This window comes from Siphateles boraxobius, unplaced genomic scaffold (assembly GCF_051911475.1).
Source record: "Siphateles boraxobius isolate OS27281-9 unplaced genomic scaffold, OSU_SipBor_1 1, whole genome shotgun sequence".
NCBI lineage: Eukaryota > Metazoa > Chordata > Actinopteri > Cypriniformes > Leuciscidae > Siphateles > Siphateles boraxobius.
This window is the reverse complement of record NW_027508699.1, coordinates 30,834,748-30,860,603: the sequence shown is the minus strand read 5'-3', so window position 1 is coordinate 30,860,603 and position 25,856 is coordinate 30,834,748. Positions and strand designations below refer to the sequence as shown.

The 25,856-nt window shown below is 37.5% G+C and overlaps 1 protein-coding gene across 1 annotated transcript in view; it reads right to left on the bottom strand.

The window, feature by feature from the left end:
• The window catches only part of clstn2a (calsyntenin 2a), a 265,852-nt gene that overhangs the window by 160,738 nt on the left and 79,258 nt on the right, over window positions 1–25,856 (bottom strand). Inside the window, exon 2 of the mRNA XM_077233060.1 lies at window positions 3,184–3,306. Coding sequence (XP_077089175.1) covers window positions 3,184–3,306 — 123 coding nt within the window. The remainder of the gene's footprint in view (window positions 1–3,183; window positions 3,307–25,856) is intronic.

The window sequence follows — 25,856 nt, the reverse complement described above, 5'->3', positions numbered from 1 at the left end:
ATATTATTACAGCACCTCACTCCCCAGTCTGGCCCGAATGCTCAGTTTAGTTCCGTTTCGATGAAGAATATTCTGAAATACAAAATGTGCTGTGATTGGTTAGCTGGCCCAGTGTGTTGTGATTGGGACCAGTTAGCGCGTGTTCTGCAAATGTCACGTCCCTTACCATAATAGGGAGCTCTACTCAGATGTAAATATTAAGGATGGCATGCATTTCAAACCAATTCAGGCCAGATTCAGACTTAAGAATGTTAACAAACAAGGGCATTGTGCAGAACGGATTTCATGCACAGACTTTGCAAGCACGGATTTCACAGGACGTTTCAGGAGTGACCTTGTTTTTTTGTAATTTTCTTATGCATTTTAGATACAATGTTATAAACCATTTAAACATGATATTTGCCAGAAAACTATGGTAATACAAACAGTAATCGATCACAAAACCAAGATGAATTTAAAGGGGCGACTAACAGCCTTACAAAAGTAAGAGCTTACAAAAGCTATAGTTAACACTATCAACACTAATGTTGGCTAGCAGGTGAGCAGAGGCAAAGCTTTGCCCTTTGTTTACATCATAGCAACAACATAACACTTATAATTGGAACTGTTAATAAAAAACGCGAATACAAATAATAAGACATACTTACAAGTTGTGATCCACAAACAACAGATTGTCCCGACAATGTGGAAATTGCTCCATTTCAGGAGAAGCATTTGTGTGTTGCCTGCATTGTTCTCTCTTAGGTTCTGGAAGCTGTTCTCAGTAAAATGTGCAGCACACAGATAAATATTGGGGTTATAATGTTAAGACACAGTGTTTAAAATAAATTTAAACCAATCAAAGTTCATCAGCCTTAGGAAGGTCAAACAAATTAGTTTTGGAAACAGGGTGGAAAAAACAGCGTCTCTTTGACACAGCAACAACACTGTCTTCTCTAATGCAGCTCAACCAGGCCTCGTCCCCTGTTTTTGCATATTCCGTGGGCGGAGATTAAATGAGTAACATTATAGGCTTGTTCGACTTGAACCGGCGCTGCACAGACCGATCGGTTGATGACATCAAAGTACCGCGAGAGCGATTAGAGAGCAGACGGCTCCTTATGCTTTTGAATCGCTCTCGCGGTACTTTGATGTCATCAACCGATCGGTCTGCGCAGCGCCGGTTCAAGTCGAACAAGCCTTTTGACTTCACAAAGCCAAGAAAAAATGTGTTGCAGTCCACGCGAGTCATTCGTTTTAGTTCTTGGAAAGTGAATTCTGTTAAATAAAATATCTCTCTTTAGAATGGACATTGATCTTTGTAACCTTGCAGATATTTTTTTTATGTTCAGCATTATTCACCAACTAAATTTGAAAAATTGAAAGCACAATAGGACCCCTTTAGTGCTTTTTTCAGCAAGGGCATTCAATTGACCAAAAAAGACCAGTAAAGACATGTATAATGTTACAAAAAATCTATATTTTAAATAAATGCTGTAGAATGGATTTTCATTTCATACTGACTTTAAAGTGTGATATTACAACAAAACACACTGAAGTAACATACTGCAAAGATCAGTCATCACCAGAAGCCAATTGTAATGCTGTAAAAAAAAGGGCATGTTTTCAGCTAAAAGATCAAGGTATGAACAACAAATCTTTATCAAGTGCACCATTAACAGAATGCTTTTTAAGTGCAAGCTGCAAAAAATATATATATAAAAGCTAGAAAAGTGATTTATGCCAAGGCTGTCAGAGATGAGATTAATTATATGCATTGTCATCTAATGAGCTGTAGAGAGTTACCTGTCACAATACTTCCACACATTTCTCTTTGGGCAAAAAAAAAATCACTTTATTTAATTACTTTGCATCAGTCAGCCACCACCCTCCCCAACCTCCTGCTACCCCATCTGAACAACCTGCACTTGAAAACCAGCGAGTCGGAATCTGTCTAACATAAACAACACAAGTTGTAAAGCTGTGCCGTCATTCTTTGCTCCATGAGAGGTGATTGACACTCTAAGTGTTGACTCCTTCTCCTCGAAAGCCAAAACGCAAATTGTACGAGTTGATTTTCAAGGCCGGTCGGTTTATTGAACGCTCGGCCATGGAAAGGCAGACAAGATCTACTTATAAAAGGGCTGTGTGTCACCACAACAATGGAGATAGAGGCAGGAAATGCACTGCAAAATAACTGGAAGGTCAGGCGGATCTGTCTCCATAACAGTGAGGAAAGCGTTGACTAAATCTCTTTTATATGAGCACTATGCTGCAACACACATAATATCTCACACTCAACCGCCCTCACTTACACACAAAGGAATAGAGGAACACTACACTGAAGAACCAAGCTATTGTTACCATCCAGTGCTATAAATTTTGGAATAATCCTGGATGTTCTGGAGTGAGCTTGTATATCTCACTATAATAGATTAGATATGAGGAAAACAAGCTGCAAAGTTAATCAAAATGATTGCAATCACGATTAAACTGCAAAAGGTTGCATTTTAATTAAAAAGATATATATTCTGCATGTGCCACATACTTCAAAATGAAGCATTGGTAGTACAACCGTTGGGACATATTAAAGACTTAAAAGGGGATTGTTTTAAAAATGGTTATGAATAAATTATTGTTTAAATATATAATTATATGAAAAAAAAACTATGGAAAATTTTTAATCAGTATTATATTACTATAATTATAATATTCCACAGGACCGTGTTACAAATAATAATAATACATTTATATGATCCTTGATTTATTATATAATGATATATGGTCACGTCTAAACTAGACAAAGATCTTGTCTAAAATTTTTAAAAATTATGCAGTGATAGAAAAAAAAGTACTATTTAATTAGAAAGGTAAAAATATACAGTCAGAATGTCATTAATGGAAAAATAAATTCTAAAGTCAAGGGTGTTTATTTTAATATAATAACCATCTTAATGTACAACATTTCACTTATTACAATGTAGCTTAACTAATAAATATATAATGGACATGAAATATTGATCCTAGTAAATTGATTTGATCATGACAAGAAAAAGGAAACGAGAAACATGAAACATGTGAGACATGCACAGTGTAAGACATTGGTTGTCAGGGACAACGGCCACATTTGCCTGTACCCCTAACACAACCAATCAGAATAGAGTATTCCAGAGCGCTGTGTAGTAAGTTAGATAAGTCGTATACCTGCATAAGGGACAGGGGCATCTTTGTCCAATGCGACCAGGGGAGGGTCTAGCAGTACTGTGTCCATGTTCTCTGTGATGACACCATGGTAGGACGTCTCGATCCATGGTTTGTGCTTATTCACTGTAATGGAGAGAGAAAAGAAAAAAGAAAAAGAAAAGAGAATTTAAATTCTGAACTAGTCAGACTGTTCAAGATTTCAACAAACGTCTAAGAATAAAAAAACACAACAAATTGTGTGTTCATGCAAAGAATGGCTAATAATGGCAATCATTACAAGTCCAATTCCCCAAATGGCTGCATCCTTGTCTCCTACAGCACGTATCCAGGGAAACACCCTCATTTATCTGGTCCTAGTATCGCCTGTTGTTCCTCGTTTTTTCATGGCTGCTGTATAACAAGTGATACCAAAACAAGATGCTAATCAATGGATGACACAAATGCAATCTTCTAACCAGTGAAAGGAAAACATCCCTGCAAGAGTATTTGTGCATTAAACAGCTTGTACCTAAGCAGTGTTTACACTGCTTGGAAAATTCTATTAGCTCACCAACCCCCCTGTACACATCTAATGCTGTGTTTAGTACGTAAAAGAACTTTATTTTTAATGTAAATTTTAAAAAATCAGATTTTTAGTGAGCTCATTTTGCCAAAACAAGATGAGTATTTAGTTAATCAGCACCTGAAGTTAATTCCCCACCAGCGTTTTTTTTTTTAAGTTGCCAGTCAAATGAGTTAAAAAAAAGGTTCATTAAAAGTATCTAGTTTACTAGAAAAAATCTAGTTTTAAATCTTCCAAATGCACTAAGAATATATTTTTTAAAAGTATATATTATAAATGTAGAACTTTGGTTAACAAAACAAAAGTTTAAAAGAAAAAAAACACAATAACAAAGGCACACCATCTATTTAAAAAATACAGTTGCCAAATACCAAACACTGACTGTGTGAATGAGGGGCCTGGGGTGGGTTCTTTTAACTTTGCAACTACCCAGAATACATTTGCAAATTCACAGCAACAACAACCCTGACTTGCCCTGCTCAGCCCTCACTCTTTAGAAAATTAATGTGATATAGTTATAATATAGTGAAATGTTATATATATATATACATACATATATTATTGCATAATTTCCCAGCTATATCACATGGAAGTGTCAGAAAAACAAAACATAAATGTGAGCGATGAAAGGCAAACATTAACAGAAAAATAAGTGTTTTATTTGATTTGCCCGTCGTGTAATCAGAAATCATCCCCTGGCTTGAGTTAATGGAGTTTTAGATTAGTACCGGCTATTCAGTAACCCCTCGTGTGGCTCAGTTTGAGATCCACCAAAGCAATTAATGAAAGAGTAAATTAAACCATTTCACACTTGTGATGGACATTCTACACAAGTTTCAGCGAAAAGAAAGAGTGAAATAATATCCTCATAATAACACATAAGCAATCTCAGGCAGGGAACAAATTATCCAATTCAGATGACCAGACGATTAAACCAGCTGGCAATGCAGTTTTCAAAAACTACAATCTTGCTTTCAATGAGTTTTTGCCATTTATATCTCTTTCTCTCACTCTCCATTAAACTCAGGCACATATTTACACCAACACTTTTTGAAAGAAACCCACTTTTTAAAAACCACAACCACATCTCAGAGTAATTTTCCTCACTTGAAAGTAGCTATTTGAACAGACAAGGATAAATAGCTGGAGTTGTATCTATCTAGTTGTGTTACTACAAGCTCTAGAGAGGCAAACAATGTGTGTGCTGCAGATGTATGGACTAAGAGGTCAGACATGCTGTTATTCCCATTGTGAAGGAATGTCTCGGTTATGTATGTAACCCTCGTTCCCTGAAGGAGGGAATGGAGACGTAGTTGACGTGTCGACTGATTGGGATCACGCTTAGGGAGCCTGTCATGTTCGAGTACTGTTAAAATGAGCCAATGCACATTGGCATGCGTGAAATGCATCACACACTCCGCACCAGCGGCGCGGGTATAAATACGGAAGTGGATGCACGCACTAGTTGTTTTTTCGCTAAGGAGCTGAGCCTAACTGAGTCAGCGGTGGTCCAGCAATAGTTGCGACGGGACTACATCTCCATTCCCTCCTTCATGGAACGAGGGTTACATACGTATCCGAGACGTTCCCTTTCAGTCGCTCACGTTCGGCATTGTCGACTGTTTGGGATCCCAATTAAAACGCCACTAGTGCTGCCACCTTCCAGTGCCTAGACAAAAGCATTTTGATCCCCCCGCATTATTTGATGCGGAGAAGGGACAGGGCTTAGGCCAGGGAAGTCACTGCTGATCCACAAGACCACTGAGAAAGCGTTTTCTTTCGTTGGAAAGGAATATGCGGTGGAAGCCACATCCTGCCTGAAGGGAGGTAATGTGGATAAATACACATATGGGCCGTTTCTCAATACCAAGTACGCAAACTTCGGACTTGCGTCCTTGGTAGTTCAGACTTGCCAAGTTTGACTGGCAAGTCCGGTTATTCTGCAAATGGAACAGCTGCGTTCTTGATCGCTTCACTCAGCACGCTCTGGCTACTCCGGTTATCTCTTTATGTATATTTTAGGCAGTAATATGGTATGGAAAATCTCTTTGGATATGGAAATATGGTATAAAATACAACTCTGCCTCTTTTCATCAACAATAAAACGAAATATGTAATAAAACACCACTCTGCCTCTTTTCATTTAAAAAAAAATCTTAAACATATTAATGGCCACACAAATGTGATTCAGGCAACGCACATTGATTATCTTCACTGCATAACAACACGAAATATACTGAAGATATACAATAGAAGCTATACAATGAGAAGTAAAGCAAACACTTCAGTCAAACATAAGTCAGCTCTCTAATAGGCTACAAAGTTAAAGTTAAATAGCCTAAATATATAAAGTTATGAAACTTCACTTTGCCCAACCACATGTAGTGGGCCAACCCCTTCTTGGAAACAGCCTTCCCTTCTCCTGGTCTCCGTAAAAGACAAGAGCTGGTCTGAGGTCCAGGCTTTGCATTCTGAGCACGTATAACTGCAATGGAGCGGAAGGACAGAGAAAAGCCAGGGCTGGGTCTGCCTCCTCCACCTCCAGGCTCACCACCTGGTCCCGTAGGAGAGGTAGGAACCTTGGGCATATATCCAGGCTGGGGTCTAAAATATCTTGAGAGTTAGCCGGCCCGATTCGTTAATGTGGCAAGTCCCTACCCTCTAGATAGAGACCAATCAAGCAGGAGAACTGTTTCTCTAAAAACAGGATTGTTAACCCTCTGAAGTCGTCAAACGCACTGGCGAGTTTTGCTCAATTATTTTCATATAGCAGGAAAATAGACTTAAAATACTGTCATTTCTGGTCATACAGACTTAAGAAATATAAAAAAATAAACTGTTGAATTTCTACTTTTTTATGTGTCCACTTACAATCGAAATAAAACATTGTGCTTTTGTAAAATAAAGAAAATAAACAGGGTGTGCTTTCTGCCTCTCTGTCCCCGTCAACTTTTTTTCTGGAGCACGTCTCTAAACTTAAACAAAGCTCAGCGAATACTATTCACCCAGGCATGAGCAATATATCATTATAATCATTTAAGTTTGTTTTATTCTCTGTTTAAATAATCTATAAAAAAGAGAGGTGTCAGCTGTTCTTTCAGCTCATTATTCTGCTAATTTGACACGCCAACGGAGAATGCATGCTATTCAAACGCAAATGATCTGAGGCAACATATGCAAACGTGTCAACGCCCCTCATAAACTCGATAACACACCAAATTTAATCATCAGATGAATGTACTATTTCGTCTTGCGAGGCTGTGAGGAATAATCTGGGACATTTACCTCAGAACATGTGCTGGTTTATTTTCATTTCGAGGAGAAACGGATCTAGCCGAGAATTGTGAATACTAAGTTTTTTATTCTTGTGCTTTGTTCTAATCACGATATGGAATAGTATCTGTAAACGCAAAAAGACTGTTTAAATTTTAATCACTTTTCTGTGTGTGAATGAATTAAGGGCACATATGGGCGCTGTTGTTTATGTTACAGATGAACACTCGCTCGACAACATTTCGTAGTTTTGGATAGATTATTTCAGTTCAAGTTCTTTATTCAGTCATGATGTTATTACCGACACAATATTAATCACATCAACAACAAAATAATAACATTCAATGCTGAATAGGAGCATGAGGAAGACCTAGTCTTATAATTTCATGCCTCTTTTTTCAATAATCTTAATTGACACAAAACAGATGGCTCGCCGTTTTTTTGTTTGTTTGTTTTTTAATCGAGGTAGGCTACAATATTACTTCAATATTACTAATCTAAATAATTAACAATTTAAAATTTGTCAAACATTGGTTCTTATGCTTCACTGCCTTCGTATTTTCTAAAAGCATTTTTTTTATACATTTTTTTTAATTGAACAATCGTGTTACATGTTTTTTGCACAATGTCCAAAGAGTTCCATAAATTGATCCCAATTGCAAGAAACCCTTTTTGTTTTTGTGAGGTGCGTGAATATGGTACACAAAAATTACCTTTTCTTCTGTTGTTACTGTCTGTAATTAGCATGAATTTGTTTTGAATATGTATTGGCACCAAATTATTTTTCACCTTCCACATAATTTGTAGTATTTTAAATTTGACCAACTCTTTTAATTTCAAGGTCTGCAATTTTATAAACAGTTTGTTTGTGTGGTCTCGTAAACCTTTATAAGTCACAATTCTTATCGCTTTCTTCTGAAGTAAGAAAAGCCTTTCTGTATAACTGGTGCAAGCATTACCCCACACTTCGATACAATATGTTAAATATGGAACAATTAAGGTTATATATAGAAGCTGTAATGAAGCTTCATCCAGTATGTGTTTAACTTGATAAAGAATACCAATATTTTTACTAACTTTACCTTTGATATGCTCAATATGAGGCTTCCAGCTAAGTTTGCTGTCTAGGATAACTCCCAAAAATTTGATTTCTGAGACACATTCAATATTTACATTCTCAATAACTAATTTTGTGCATCCCTGTTTTCCCTTTTTTCCAAAAACCATATAATTTGTCTTATCCCGATTTAGAAACAATTTATTATAATCAAACCATTTTTTTAATTCTACCATTTCCTTTTCAATAGTGGCCATTAATTCATTTAAATCTGTCCCAGTCTTAAACACAGTTGTGTCATCAGCAAACAACAAAAAATGAATGTCTTTGGAAGCCTCAAATATATCATTAATAAATAATATAAAAAGTTTAGGGCCAATTACTGAACCCTGGGGAATTCCGCATACAACAGTTTTACAGTCCGAGTTATAGTTTTTAAATTGAACATATTGGCTTCTATTACTTAAATAGCTTTCAAGTCATTTATATGTCTGACCCCTTAATCCATAGTGTTGTAGTTTTGTCAACAATAAGTTGTGGTTGACAGTGTCAAACGCTTGTAAATCCCTTTGTAAATCCAGGAATATACTTACAAAATACTGTTTTTTGTCCATTGCAGCAAGAATTTCTTCAGTTAAATGAATTAGTGCAAGGGCAGTTGATCTATTGGATCGAAATCCGTATTGATAGTCAAAAAGTAAATCATTTTTTTCCAAAAATAAATCTAATTTATGAGTAAACCATTTTTCTATTATTTTAGAAAACTGCGAAAGTATTGAAACAGGTCGATAATTATTAAACTCATGTTTATCTCCTTTTTTAAAAAATAGGTATTATCTTAGCAGTCTTCATCTTTTAAGGGAAAACACCTGAACTAAAAGAAAGATTATAACGTTTTAATTCTAAAATAGACATCAAATAAAATGTTGTTTTTGATTTGATTTGATTTGATCATTCAACAATAATCTTAAACAAATACAATCATTCCAACGGCAATTCATACACATTTCAAGACAAATTGTCGAGGATAAATCAACTCATCAACTAAGATGTTGTTATAGTGTTTGTTCCAATGTAAGGGTACTATTAAAAAAGAATACTTTATAAGAAATTTATGGGAAAAGACAATTTTCTTTTAAAGATGTTTCCAACTCTAACTTTGAACAAATTCTGTAGAATTGCCCATATAGCCTATTTGAACAGGATATGTTTCCAGGTATGACAATGTACTAAAAATGTGCTTTTGACTTTCATTTATATTTGGATTATATATATTTACTGCCGTTCAAAAGTTTGGGTTCGGTACGATTTTTTTATGTTTTTAAAATAAGTCACTTATGCTCACCAATCCTGTATTTATTTCATTAAAAATACAACAAAAAACAGTAATATAGTGAAATATTATGAAGGATCATTAAAAAACATTAAAAATCGTACCTAACCCAAACTTTTGAACGGCAATGTGTGTGTGTGTGTATATATATATATATATATATATATATATATATATATATATATATATATATATATATATATATATATATATATATATATATATATATATATATTTTTTTTTCTTTTTTTTCTCACATTCTTTCTTGTGACACACCTGAATGAAAGGCTCATTATGCAGTCATTGTCTTATCAGGTGTGAATTATTGATGATAGGGGTTCGACCATTCACGCCCACACGAATATTGCCTTTCCAAACAAAAAGTGTTTTACAAATTCTAAGGCCACAACATCCATTAGTCAAAAGTATTGTGGACACATATTTAGTATGTGTTTTGTGGCCTTATGTCGGAAACTTAAATTTTTAGTTTTATCAATAACCATGCATAAACAATATTCCCTCAAAAATACAAACATGTACATACATGTTGCTCACATATTATGGTAGCCCTGTTTGTGCTAAATAGAGTGTAATTACACCTTTGCCATTAATATGTTTATAAGCAACTGAAAAAAGCACAAAGGGTGCTTTTAACACGGAGCGTGCCGCTCTGCCACGGCAACATCGGGATTCGGCCATAAAGTCAGTGCTGAAGCGGTTTACTCTTTCCCAGTTGACCTGAGGACCCAACTGGCTATGAGCACTTGAAGGTTAGGACTTTGTACTGATACTTCACACCTTTTAAATGCATGAACACAGGCCTGGCCTGTGGTGTGGTAGGATAGAGATCTGAAGTACATGTCTCTCAGGTCGAACGCTGCAGACCAATCTTGGGGACAGAGCATTTGGAAATGCATCTCTGTGTAACAAATTGAATGGAGGCTTTCGAAAAAGGGCCCGTCTCAACTAACACAGGACCAAGAAGGTCGTGACCCACCTCTCTAGGGTACAATGAAGTACGGGCTTATAGAAGCCGGCCTTCATATCGGCTGGAGGGAGTGGCTGCATTGCGTCGCACACCGCCAGACTTGCCCTCTTGGGTCCCAGGAACAGAGGAATTTGCTCTTCCTTTGAAGTGTGGGTACCGCTCGCTCCGCATTTTTGGGAGCCAGCCGTGGAACAGACACACACACAAATGAAGACTCCACCTGGCCCTCACCCGGAGGGAGGGATTGGATCGGTGATTAACTCCAAAAGAATCCTCCTGTGTCCATACTGCGGCCGGCTCCATGCTGAGGCCTGGCGGGAGGCTGCTGCGGAGGCCCAGCGGGACCGGCAGCAGGGGAACAGGGTGGAGGCAGCAGCGGGCCGCCGGGGCAGGATGTGCAGGATGGCCTCCGTCTGTGCTTCGGCAGCAGAGAACTGTTGGGCGCAGTTCTCCACCGCATCGCCAACCAGCCCAACCTGGGAAATTGGGGAGACCAGGAACCGAATATTTTCCGCATCCACCATATCAACGAGGTTGAGCCAACGATGGCGCTCCTGAACCACCAAGGTGCACATCGCCAGACCGATCGCGCAAGCCACGACACTGATGCCCCGGAGGGCGAGGTCGGATGCAGTGCGGTGCTCACCTAAGCACTTCGGGAAAGGAAGGCACTGGGGCGGCGAGCTGAGAACCAGCACGGCCCACCCCGAGATACCAATCCTCCAACCGAGACTGAACAGGACACGGTGGAGGACTCCACTCGAGCCCGGCAGCCTCAGCGGCCCATTTCAGCATAGCTGACAACTCTTCCAGAGGGAGATAACGCAGCCGAGTCGTCTCCAGAGGCCAGCTCTTCCTCCGATGCTGCTATTGACATCCTATCCTCTGGGGGAACCCCATTTGAAACAGCTGATCGGTCCATTACAGAGGGACCAGCACGTTCAACAGGAAATTCCACCGTCTGCGGTGTGATGGAGGAGTGAGGAGCCCACAGGGAATGGTTACCGGGCGAGACATCCATCACTATCCTCCGATCACCCATCCCACATGGCAGCCGGAGGTGGGGCATGGTAATGGGGACTCCAGCTTCGCGGACGAAGGCGAGTCTCGATCTCAACACCGCGACAGTCATATTCCTGCAATGGGAACATGAAACGTCCACAAAAATTGCTTCAGCGTGCTGTAAGCAAAATTGTGACCGTCAGAGAGGAACAGGGAACGACCGCAACCAGAAACGCAGGGGTGGAATGAAATCTTGAAAAAGACGCAAGCGCACACGTGTTGCTCTTTAAGGAAATGAAAAACTCTCACCAGTGACGGAGCACATAGGGGAATGATCGCGGCATCACTGACAGGAAAGGTGCAGCCTGTACCAGTGAAGCACTCACTTCCTTCGCCCTCAATCGGCTGTCAGACAAACAAACACAATTTTTACATAGAATTGTGATGCTGTTAAAACAGCAGTTGAGAGCTCAGAAGGCTTGCGACCACCGCTGCCTCGTGCTGTAGAACCACCAGCACCGGGAGAGACATCGTGAAGAAGCACCGACACATTCGCTCGTTGTAATATAACAACACTCTTCAGAGACCTCGACAACTAGTGCGTAAGACAACTAGTGCGTGCATCCACTTCTGCGCCGCGGGGGCGGACTGTGTGATGCATTTACCAGTACGCAAATGTGCAATGGCTCGTTTTAACAGTACTCGAAGATGACAGGCTCCCTAAGCGTGATCCCAATCAGTCGACACATCGACTACGTCGAACGTGAGCAACTGAAAAGGAGACCAGATCATCTCATTTTTATCATTTTCCCTAGGAAGAAAACAGTTTTTGGTCGTTCCACTTTTGGTTTTGCTGCTCCAAATGATTGGAATGTGCTAATAAAATGACTTTGAAATTAGAGATATAAATCTAAATCTCTGCATTTAAAAAACTACTAGGGTGTTTTTATTACAGCCTGTAAATGTTTTAAATTAATGTGTATGTGTACGACTTTCAGGAGATTTTAACTCTCCTGCCAGGCTGTTGTTGAAAATAAGAACTTGTTCTTAAGCGACTTGCCTAGTTAAATAAAGGTTAATAAAGGAAATGAATAACAACGCATGCAAAAAGGCTATGTTTAGGTTACGCAACACCTCTACACTATTAAAAGCACAATTCATGAGGTACATGTTTAGTTGAACATTTCATGTGTGAAATGCCACAGACTGGGAAAAAACGTGGCTGTCATCATGTACACAAGATACAGTAAATAACTGTAATTTGGATCAGGTACTTTCTATTATAATAATACATCTCTTCAGGCTCCAGTCACTGCAAATTCACATCGAACTCTCTCGTTCTTTCTCTCTCTCTCTCTAATAAGGTTAGTGGTGTCACTAAGAGCAATATGCCTTCTCTGTAATCCCTGAGCTATTACCCATGAGATGTCTGCAGCCATTATACAGCATTAGAGCACAGTGATGGAAGCTAATTCAATGTGGACTTTTCTCTTCCATCCGCTCCCCTGCACTAGAATGGTCTGCCGCACACGCAGCCAGCAAAACACAAGATATAATGTCAGCATGTGCACACACACACACACACACACACACACACACATTTACCTCGCATTCACCATTAAGGAATACAACCCCTGACAATTATGTTAAAAACAACAAGACAGACACTCTTATAGTGTTAGTGAAGCAACTTGTTGTAACCTTTTGGACTTAATTCCCCCAACAGCACATCTAAACTGCTATTAAACTTTGATGAGCTTAGAGAGTTTATTAAGAAATCTTCTATAGGTTACTTCTGCATAGATCCCTCAATCCGTAAACAATAATAAAGATCAGCTAAAAATCCTGACTGGAATATTAATCTTATCCGATTCCAACTCTTCTACAGCATTTTTTTTAAAACATGTGAAAATTCTGTTATAATATGTATTTTTAATGCAGTATTCGGGATGACAGATGGAGAGAGACAGAAAGATAGAGCACTATCCAAATAAACTCAATTAAAATAAAGCAGATGAGCCCAGAGTGAGGGAGGTAGAAATTCAGGTCGGGTCTCACAAGAGGACAAGAAAGGGGCTATTATAGAATCAATTATTTATTCAGCTTGATATATAATTATTTCAGCATTTCAAGCACCTGATAAAATGTTGCCGGGGGAGAAAGTGAACGTTTGCAAATCTACTTTGACCCTTCTTCAACCTGCTATAATGAAAATACCAGTCAGCATTCCAACGGTAATTAAACTTGGGGACAGCCTGCGGAATTGATGGTGAATTTTACCACTCTCCCAGTGTCACGCAACAAGCTATTAATTTCTGACCGGTCAACACCGTATCATTACATTCGGCTCATAACATTGGAATTAAACAATAATCGAAACATGCATGCGGGACCCAGCAGAAAAAAAAGTGCTAGAGTCAAAGAGAGAGAGGAGACCAACGATATTCATGAATATATAATGCAGCTTGCATTACGGTGACTATTTAGCATGTAGTGTTTTTGTATGCACAGTGTAAACAACAAATATTAAAGTTAAGGCCAGCTAATGGACCTTAGTGGAAAAACAAGGCTTCTTAATGTTTATTCACCTTCTTCAAAAAAAGTATCCTGTTCATAACAAGCATCCGCTATACTTGGGGATAAAGAAGCCATTATCCAAATGGCTGGAACAGTCTGTGATGGCCGTTGTCTGGAGACAAAATTCTAAGACTTCAACTGAAAGTCAAAGATCAACCCCAGTCTGGCTAGCATCATGTGTTATAGCTAATGGGGGTATTAGTAGAAAATTGTTAATTAACGTTCCTTGCACTGTGCAAATGACAAGAACATAGCCCTCTGTTTTGGATTTTTTTTTTTTACAGAAATGACCATCAGGAAGAGAGTAATTAGCCACAATGACTTAGCATAATGCAATACTAGCAGAAAGGAGTTTGCTGGTAGAGGCCGAAGGGTAATTTTCAGATACATTGAGCTCAACGCACCCGCATCCCACACGTCCACAGAGACACACTTCTTAAGCTTGCATTGCTCGCCTTTAATGCTTATTAATGAGGTCATAATCTCTGCTTTTTCTATGGCAATCTTTCAAGATTTGTTGGTCTTTAGAGATTTCTCATACAGGGGCCCCAGTTGACAAAATTACAGTTTTATTTTATAGCACAGCCATTAAAAAAGGAGAAATGTTTGCATATTAAGGGCTGCTTGAGTTAATTAATGAATGAACAGATCGTTAGGACTGTATGGCGTCATTCTTAGACATCTGGAAAGCATCGTAAAAGGGTGTATGGTATTGAATAGGTGCGGTGGGAGCAGAACGGACGATTTTACTGTGACCTCATAAAGGGGGTGAAAGAGTCTAATGGGTTTTAAGGCCTCAAAATTCAGCAGTGGTTTCAGTTGCTTTGGATAACCTGCATGGTCTCCAATAAAGGAGAAATGTTGTAGAAATGGCAGTGGCAGAAAGTCCTTCTGCAATTTTCTGTGGCTAAATAGTCATCTGTTGCCTAGTGATGTGTAGCACATTCTCTAAGATGCTCGAGTTTGAGACAATCTTGTGTCATTGCTGACAGTTGGGATGCTAGTAGTTGTTCTCACTGTTGGTTGAGATTCAATCAATCACATTGGAGATAGTTTAACACACACACACACACACACACACGCACGCACGCACGCACACACACATAATGTCAATCAAGCACTCAGCTAAAACAAGGGTTTAAATTTTGCTGGTTATTTCTGGATTAAAAAATAGTGAGTGTATTCGAGAAATTTGGACAAATGCATAAATATACACTACTGTTCAAAGATTGTGGGTCAATAAGACTTTTTGGCTTTTATTCAGCAAGGATGCACTAAATTGGGTGACAGTAAAGATCTTTACATTGTTACAAAAAAATCTAATAAATACTGTTCTTTTGAGCTGTCTATTCAAGGAATTCTGAAAAAAAGTATTGCACAAATGTTTTCAACATTGATAATGATATAAAATGTTTCTTGAGCAGCAAATCAGCATATTAGAATGATTCTTGAAGGATCATGTGACACCGAAGACTGGAGTAATGATGCTGAAAATTCAGCTTTGCCGTCACAGGAGTAAACAAATATATTAAAATAAAAAGTAGTTACATTGAATTGTGATCATATTTCATAGTATCACTGTTTTTGATGTATTTTTTGATCAAATAAATGCAGCCTTGGTGAGCATAAAAACAAAGAGACAACTCATGTGACACACAGTCAGGTAAAATAAGTACTTCACTAAAATAGCTGAGGAACACAGAAATACTAAATGTACAAACTGAACTCCTGATCCTTCAATCCAAATCTGTAAACAGGGTCTTGTTCTCACACATGACCACTTTATTAACTTTTCACATTGCAAATCCTCCATCTTTTCTCTCCTCTACTGCTTCACTTAACATATTTTAAAATCCTCACAGGCTTTCATGGACAACCTCATAAACTAAACTGGAAAAAACAAATGTTCATGATGAAGACACTACACCCAGGTGCAAGTCTTGAATCCGCCATCGCTGTGGGAGGCATTTGGGCTAATTTACAGTTAAATTCATCTATAATAAGCATTAATAATCCCTGACACAAATGGCTGAGAGACAACAGAGGTTTATAAATGTCCTTGATACTACAAGCGTGCCGATTTAAACGACTCGTTCCCTTGTGTACATAAATTCTGCGAATCAACTTACTTAGGTCACCAGCCATGAATATAAATTTGTTTGATTAGATTCTCAACAAACACAGAAGCGAATATCTTTTGTAATGGAGAAGTTCTCTGCACTGGCATTTGCTACTGTCAGCCCGGCATCGATACCCCAGAGGACTCGGAAATGTCAATTGTCTGTAATTAGAAAGCTGGCATATTCATTCACAAGGCTTTGTTTCCTTGTCACGGAATCCTTATGGTCTTTTCATTAGCCATATTGTTTATCAGCCATATGTGTGTCTATACCTCCTGAGACACAATCAACCCTTTACGAAAAGAGCCGGTTTGATTACACACCGAGTGAAGTCGCTTAAATTACGAGTCATTGTTAGAAATACAGAGAACTGATTGAGGTGGAGGGATGAAGGGTTTTAGGGGGACTTGAGAGGGAGTCGAATGAAAGCAAGGAGCGAAAAGAACAATGATCTCCTCACTGACACGAGTGCCAGAGGCTGAGAAAGAGAGAGGGCAGGGCTCAACTCTCCATCTTCTCCGGATTAAAATTAAAAGAGCCTGCTAGTTCATCTTCTGTCTGTGGGAGATCTTGACGCCAGAGTGGCTCTCAGCATCTCTGGGCCTTTTGAGGAGAAGAAAATTAAAATTGATGCTGGGGCTACAGCTCCATCCCTGCCTCCCTGCACTTAACAGGACTTCTGCTGTATCCACATACCTGTTGCCTTTTATATACCTTAGCATTAAAAACTACAAAATTTTTAATGACTAGTCAATGAGTTGTCTTAACAACTAGTCTTAAAACGATATTTCAGCCAAAAATGAAGGGGGGGGGATGTCATTTCCTCACCCTCATGTCATTCTCATGTTGAACACAAAAAAAAAAAATTTTGATGAATATTTGAATATATTAAACTGTTTTTGTCTATAAAAAATGTTGTTTTAGACTGCACTGACTTTCGATGTACAGTATAGACCAAAAAAAAGAAAATAAATTCCTCAAATTATCTTCTTTTGTGTTTCACAGGAGAAAGAAACTCATTCAGTTTGAAACAGCATGAAGGGAAGTAAAATGATGACGGTGATGACCTATCCCTTTAAAAAAGTATTTGAAGACATTTATATGCATACACACCATAATCCAAAATAGCGTATCATACTACTAAATAATAACTAATATATCCAAAATTACCTAGATACCTACAGTACATTCACATTAAGATGCAGTACACTTGCTTAAAGCGATAAATAGGCCTACTAAATCTCAACTGGCTGATTTTTTTTTTTTTTTGAATAATGTAACTAAATTATGTAACTATAGTATATATTATATAGCTCTTTATATAAAGTTTGATAAATAAGTATATTCGCATAAATAGCCTACAATATTACTCGCGAGGGGCATATACACTATATGCATATATGCTATAGCATATCTCAACTGTTTGATTGCTTGTATAGTCGCAAAATTTAAACTGTATTAAGGATCAGCTCTTATATGCTAAATATGACTATAAGGTATGAAAATATGAAGATATTATAAACAATAACATCATGATTTTCTGCAAAGCCGCTTTGAAACTGTATATTGTCAAAAGTGCTATAAAAATAAATTTGACTTGACGACTTGTATTGCATTTTAATCGGTTTGTGCATTTGATCAGAATCAGTCCATAACATTGGCATTGCAAGTGCCATGCTGTTACTGTGTGAGCTACAGGAACACTAGTTATAATTGTATAATTAGGATCCACAATATGAGATGCTGAAATAGGCTCCAGAATCCCACAGCCCTACATAGGACTAGCAGTTCTGCTTCATATTCATACTAAATTGCACATACTTGTTTAATGGTTGTGAAGTAAGTTTCAAATCAAATGAAGAGCCTAAACAGTATGCGATTTTAAATGCAGCTCAAGACCTGAAATAGATGGGTCAGATAAGAGAGACATCCAAAATGTGTGCTGTTGGTGTGCCTCCAGCAATCGGTTTGGAAAACACTGCTATAACAGTCCTCATAAAAAAGGCAAGACCTGTGCTCAGTGCTCACAGCAGACAATTTGAAGTCTGTAATTGTCTAATTTATAATTGAGGGTGCTTTGTTACACAAGTGGTGTTTTGATGGCTGTAAAAGAATTGCAACTACTCAGATAAAGTTTAACGAGTCGACAACACACTAAAAGGGATTCATTTAGAATCTTCATAAATGCAGCCTCTTAGAGAGGGTTTTAAAGTCCTGCCGCAAAAAATATCACAGTTAATCTTAAAAAATATCTATACATGTACTAGTTGTTTTCACTTCTGAAAAGTCGGATGACTAGTTGACCATCTTGAATATCCCTGTATAGCAGCAAGCTACATCTACAACAAGCGTTTGAATCTGAAGGCATAAAATATAGAGAGAGACAAATAGAAACTCTTAGAGAACGACAGAAATGAACAGTGAGAGTCTTCCTGAAAGACATCCTTCAAGGCTGTGAAACACAATGCAAACTTAAACGTGCCTCTGTAAAGTCACCATGGGAACTAACGTGTTCAAGCGTCTATCTGTCAATACACTATCATAAAATCTTCCTATTAGGGTTTTTAAAAACCCTCTGGTGGGAAAAATAAGCTAAGCAAAGCTAAAACGCCTTTCTGGAACTCTTGAGACAAAAGTACTCACTGTTGTATTCAATTAATTTAACTGTCTGATGAAAAATGGCTGTAAAGCTTAAACAGATCTAAAGTTCCCCTTGCCTAAAAGTTTTCTTACACGTCGCATGTAAAATATGTATTATGAACAGGTTAAGAAAGACACACTACAGTTTAAAAGATTTGAGTCAGTACGATTTTTTTTTCTGAAAGAAAGAAAGAAATACTTTCATTCAGCAATCAAAATTGACAGTAAAGATATGTATAATGTTATATTTCTATTTCACATAAATGCTGTTCTTTTTAAATTTGAATTCATCAGGGAATCCTGAAAAAAACAGGTTTCCACAAACATATTAAGCAGCACAACATTGATGACAAATAAGAAAGAACGGTTTCTTGAGCACCAAATCAGCATATTAGAATGATTTCTGAAGGATCATGTGACACTGAAGACTGGAGTAATAATACTTCACAATATTACTGTTTTTCATCAAATAAATGCAGTCTTGGCATTAGAGACTACTTTTAAATGTACACACACACACACACACACACACACACACACACACACACACACACACACACACACACACACACACACACTACATACATACATACATACATACATATTTAAAAAAACTTTTCTTTTTTATCTTAAAGAACCCAAACTTTTGAATGGTAGTGTAGATGCACATTATTGGGTGTATGGTATGATGGCACACTAAATGCAGCGCAAGAATGCTTGTTTATACTTGTTTAACTTCAAAACATTACACATATTATTTAGGCTATAACGAAGTAAATGTAATTCGTTACTGTGTAGGCCTACTTAAGCAGCGTTCTGCGTATCTGTCCTTTACTGAAGTATTTAAATTTGGGGAGACTTTTACTTTAACTCCACTACATTTTAAAGTCAAATATCTTACTTTTTACTCTAATACATTTTCAAAATCAGTCGTTCCTTTTTATTTATGAGTGGATAAAAACGTAACTAGTCAAATGAGCCACCAATCACAGTAGAGCGCGCACTTTGTTTTGAACTTGAATTGGCGGTACCTACTAAGTGCGAACCAGAGCCGTTATGAGAGTTTCGAACATATAGACGGTTGCAACACAGTAGCTGTGTCACTCATTCACTAATCCCTATATAGTGTATGGCATTTGAGTGCACTATGGGTGCTTCTCAATTCTTATTTGTGCATCCTCGTTTCCTTTCCTCGCTTCCTTTCCTCGCGTCTCAGCTCCACCCCCTGTAGGACGCGAGGGAAGGGTGCAAGGAAAGAAAATGAGGACGGTGGAATCGAATGAAAGCTTTTTTTATACATTGGAATACTTGATCACTTGAGCGTAACAGCGTCATCAGCAGCGCTCAAAGGATCTGCCCTTATGTTGTTGAAGTTTATTTAAGAAATTCATAATAAATAATAATAAAGCAACATACCCTGTTTAAATATGTGAGATGTGTGGTTTATATAAACTGCAAGGGTAAAGTATAAAATAAAATGATTGTGACCGATGTGAAGGGGGAGGAGAATTTATACCTGCGTCACGTTTAGTCGATAAAACACTTCCGCATAGGATACACCTATATATCCTCGCTCATGACTCCTCAGGAAGCCTCCTCACTCCTCGACTCCTCGCGGTACAATTAGAGAATTGAGATGTCCTTCAAGATGGGTGTGCTTGATCGGTTTCCGGGTCATAGGATGGAGGTCAGAGGGGCGAGGAGTATGAGGCGCCACGTAGGATTTAAATCAAACTTAGCTTATCAATACATACATAACACACGTGCATATACACCTATAAAGTACTCGCATATACATGTATACTATTGGATGTTCAAAATACATATATGAAATACACATGCACACTAATATGAAATCCATACCAATACATATTATGTTAGTAATGAATGCATATATACTTGTGAATAACTTGCACATACATATAAACTTGACGCACGCATACACCTATAAATACTTGCATATACCGGTACATATAAACTTCCATGCATATACACCTATAAACACTCGCACATACATATAAACTTCCATGCATATACACCTATAAACACTTGCACAAACATATAAACCCGATACGCGCATACACATCCATAAAACACTCGTGCATACATACAAAATAAAACGTGGATGCATGCTTTAGTTGCGTATATATGTATATGCGAGTGATTTCATATGTGGATGTGCGTGAACTTTTCAGTGCAACCGGAAGGCTTTTCTGTGTAAAAGGAAGTCATTTCAGTGTAAAAGGAAGTAATTTGTGCGTTCACGGAACAATATTCCCTCCCTTTGGGGGGAAAAAAAAAATCCGTGGCGACAGTTTTGCAATCCATCCCCTCAGTTTATAAACTGTACTCACGATTTCTTAAACTGTTCCCTCGGTTTAACAAATCGTGCCCACGATGATTCAACCTGGCCACTTGTTTATAAGGGATGCTTTGCATTGTGTTTAAACTTAATTTTTTTAAATGGATAATTTCTTGAATTTTCTAAAAAACGACATTTAGGCTTGTACCTTTAAAGTCCATTTTTTTGGGAGGAAAAAGCTCAGTATAATAGAAAAGCAAAAAAGACTTTACATATAAAAAATAAATATAACACAAGGTTAGGTTTTATTATATAAAAATAAAACATTCATAAATTATTTTATGATTAACATATTACTGTCTTCAGTGAACTCATTTATAGTTATAATTATAAACACAAATAATAATAATTATCATTATTATTATTAGTAGCCTACATTTAGGCTACGAAGCCGCTTTTATCAAAAAAAGGAACAAAGCAATTCGTCAAATGTCAGTCATAATACAGGTTAGACAGTAATAATACAGGGCTAAGATTATCATAAATAAACACAAGATTTTGACGCATAGGCCTATCCAAGAGTTTGTGCGGAGTGTGGAGCGCGCACTGCATAGTACGGAGGCGCGGGCGCGGACACTTGCATTTTTCTATTAACAGTGGAAACAACTTAAAATAGGCTACTCTATCATTTCTGGTCATACAGAAAAGAATAATACATCATTCGCAACTACTTTTATTTGTGCAAAAACGAATGGACGCATACGGGCCCAAGACAATCAAACTTTTTCTACAAATACATTATTTGAAATATTTAATAATATAAGGCCCGTGTACTTTTGCGTCCACTCGTTTTTCTTGTTTTAACCCGTAATTGAAAAACGAAAAATGAACTGTTGTTAGGCTATTTTTAAAACGCAAAGTTGAGCACCAAAATTTGAATTTGAACTGTAGGCCCTACACCAAATGCTGCGAAAAAAAAAAATATTGACGTATTTCGAGATTTTTGTTTAGGACTTTTTTCCCCTTTATTAAATATTTGAAATATTCACAAATTAATATGGAAAAAAAATCGATTTTACTGATTTTCTAAGGCCAAATTAGAACCAAGAAATTATATTCGAATTTGTTCGTTTAAAAGTGGACATTTCAAGCTTTGTATAGGAGGCTATATTTTGTTTCAGTTCATTTTTGAGGCGCGCTCCAGTTCACGGAGATCATGAAAGCACGACTGATTGTTTTCTTTTATTTTACAAAAGCACAACGTTTTCTTGTTATTGTGAGTTTTCACAAATAAAATTGTGTATTTTTATACATTTATGTTTACACATAAAAAATATTGTGAGTACAGTTTATAAACTGAAGGGACGGAGTGCACAACCGTCGCCACGGATTGTTTTTTTTTTCCCACAGATGGAGGGTTTTTTTCCCTCCATAATACGCGGTAGAAATGATATATTTACCATATTCATTTTCATCATTTATATTGTCCATTTATGCTACATAATAAAAAGAATACACTAGCCTGCAAAATCGAATCAAGGTAAGACATAAGTGAACATTTGAACCTGTATATGCCTATGTATGCCTATGTTTTCTTTTCTTTTCATTACATTATTTAAGTAAGTTAACACCCAATACTTGAACAGTTTAAAGTGTAATCTGGTAATTCATGAAGCAACTTCTGAATTGGGACGCAGCAAACCAGCTCTGGCCATGATCTTGGCTATTAAAGCCAAAAATACATGACTGAAACATCCTCACCGTGTCAGTAAAATATAAAACAAAAAAATGACAATAGCCAATTCTGGATCCATAGCTGTTTATTCAATTATAACAAATGAATGATCAGGATGGCAGCTGTACTCTCGCACAGTTGCTTGGCGCAAGGAGCGGTAATCGGGAACACCTGGTTGCGCAATTAGGAAATCCTACGAAGGCTACATGGTGCGTCCTTCGAAGGATGAATAGGCTGCATCCTTCGAAGTCCGCGGCCTTCGGAGGATGCAGCCTTCACATTGGGACACAGCTCATGATTGCAAATGCGTTAAATTGACAGGTTACGCACAAATGACTTCCTTTTACACTGAAATGTCTACCGTTTGCACTGAAATATTCACTCACATCCACATATGAAATCACTCGCATATATATACATATATATATACACAACTAAAGCATATATGCATGGAAGTTTATATGTATGTGCGAGTGTTTATAGGTGTGTCTGCGAGCAGCGAGTGTATATGTATGTGCGAGTGTTTATAGGTGTATATGCATGGAAGTTTATATGTATATGCGAGTGTTTATAGGTGTATATGCATGGAAGTTTATATGTATATGCAAGTGTTTATAGGTGTATATGCATGGAAGTTTATATGTATATGCAAGTGTTTATAGGTGTATATGCATGGAAGTTTATATGTATATGCAAGTGTTTATAGGTGTATATGCATGGAAGTTTATATGTATATGCAAGTGTTTATAGGTGTATATGCATGGAAGTTTATATGTATATGCAAGTGTATTTCATATATGTATTTTGAACATCCAATAGTATACATGTATATGCGAGTACTTTATAGGTGTATATGCACGTGTGTTATGTATGTATTGATAAGCGAAGTTTGATTTAAATCCTATGTGGCGCCGCAGAAAATGCTTCGTCACACGTATGGATAAAACTCCTTTTATCTCACGTTACATACTTCATAAAATAATATTAACAACAATAACAATCATAGTGATCTCACTGCCGCGCGGTCACGTGATTCGTGTAGCTCTCAATAGTTTCAAACAAATCGCGTTGCCAATGATTCTAAGCGGGGCATAGAGGAGCATGTATGTGTGTATGTGTGAGTGTGTGTGTGTGTATGTATATATATATAGATTTTTTTTTTTTATGGCGTTGTGCAGGCTTATGTGAATGTATCATAACTTTAGGCTGTTAATGACCATAGACGCTCGAGACAAATATATACAGTAAATACTGTAAATGGGAACAGTCCCCTTCCCTCCAAAATTAAACGCACACAAAATTGATTCAATTCAAATATATATAGATACACGTTGTATATGACTAATTAATGTCATTTTGTCAATAGATTGGTGTGCCAAGAGTGACATTAGGCTTCACGTAGACTGAGTTAAGCAAGAGTCTTGTGACAAATTATAGACCTTATGCGCTAGAGAAAAAGCCGCCATCTTTAGAATATTGTCTTTGCACTTCGGGTTTTGCAGCCGCTCTGTATATTTCTATGGCATTGCTGTCCAGGGGTAATTAGCTTTTGAAGTGGATTTACTTAATGTAAAGTTAACAAAAGTTATAATGAGGATTGTAATGTTTAAAGCATATGTCTCAACAAATGTCAGTAGACCAGGAAGATTTTAAAACGAGCCGTTCATTCATAAATACGCAAGATCACTGTGAAAATACAGACCGGAAGACAAAAGACAACGAGCGCAGCGCTGAAAAGGGGCGGGGCTACATAAGGTCTATAATAGGACATTATAGCCATAAAAAAATCATAGTACTTGGATATTTAAGTACATTTGAAGGCAAAATCAAGTGAATGTTTAAAGGCAGCACTTCTACTTGAGTAATATTTTACCTCGAGTATCTTTACTTTAACTCAAGTACATGGTATGTGTACTTCGTCCACCACTGGTATGTACGTATATATATATATATATATATATATATATATATATATATATATATATATATATATAAATATAATTGAACAGGACTGCTTTATGTTATATAAGTAAAATCATATAATTTTATATAAACAAAGACTAAATGAAATATGTGTAATGTTTTGAAGTTATTTAATTGTTTATCACTGTCTTTCTGATGGCAAAGTTGCATGTGCCCTGTATTTTCCTTTGTCGATGTGAGAAGTGCAAGTGCGTGTGTGTGTGCATGAACTGTGATCATTTCCTTCTCTGTGGGCCTCGAGTCAGTTCACTAGTATAATAGCTTAAGCTTCTGTTGTTGTACGTCACACGCATCACCCAAATGACCAGCGTCGGCCAATAGTGAGCCTACGTGTGGCGCAGCTCTACGGAATCACACTAAGTTAACTGACTAGAGGCCCATAGAGAAGGAAATGAATAGTTGAAATAAAGTCGTTATTTTTGTTTGTTTTTGCGCACAAAAAGTATTCTCGCCACTTGATGAACTTAAGATTGAGCCACTGCAGTCACTTGGACTATTTTAACGATGTCTTTAATAACTTTTCGGGGCTGGCAAGTTTCAATCCCTGAAGAAGCCTATGGACTAGTATGGAGGAATGATCCAGCTCTCAGATTTCATCAAACTTATCTTAATTCGTGTTCCGAAGATGAACGAAGGTCTTACGGGGTTGGGACAACATGAGGGTGAGTAAATACTGACAGAATTTTCATTTTTGGGTGAACTATCCCTTTAAGCAAATATTGTTATCCAAACCGACGTGCAAGTAACAGCACAATCTATTATTATCAATTGCAGGCAATTTGCACCACCTCCCAGGGAAGGTACAAGTTTTGATTCAAATTTATAATGAATATCTGTCCTATAATCAACAATCAACACATTCAGAATGTGACATGTATACTTATGACTCATAAAACACAACAGATTATATTTTCCACCACTTGAGTTACTACATTTGTTGATTGCATTGAGTTCTCCCACACATCCCATCTGAATTCAAGCCCAAGCGATCACTGTTAGACAAATGCTGTTGCTTGGTGGGATTGGAACGAAGCTAAGCTCTAACAGAGGGAGGGTTTTTGGTGTGGGGAAAATGGCAGGGATTTCCTTGCGCATCCTCCA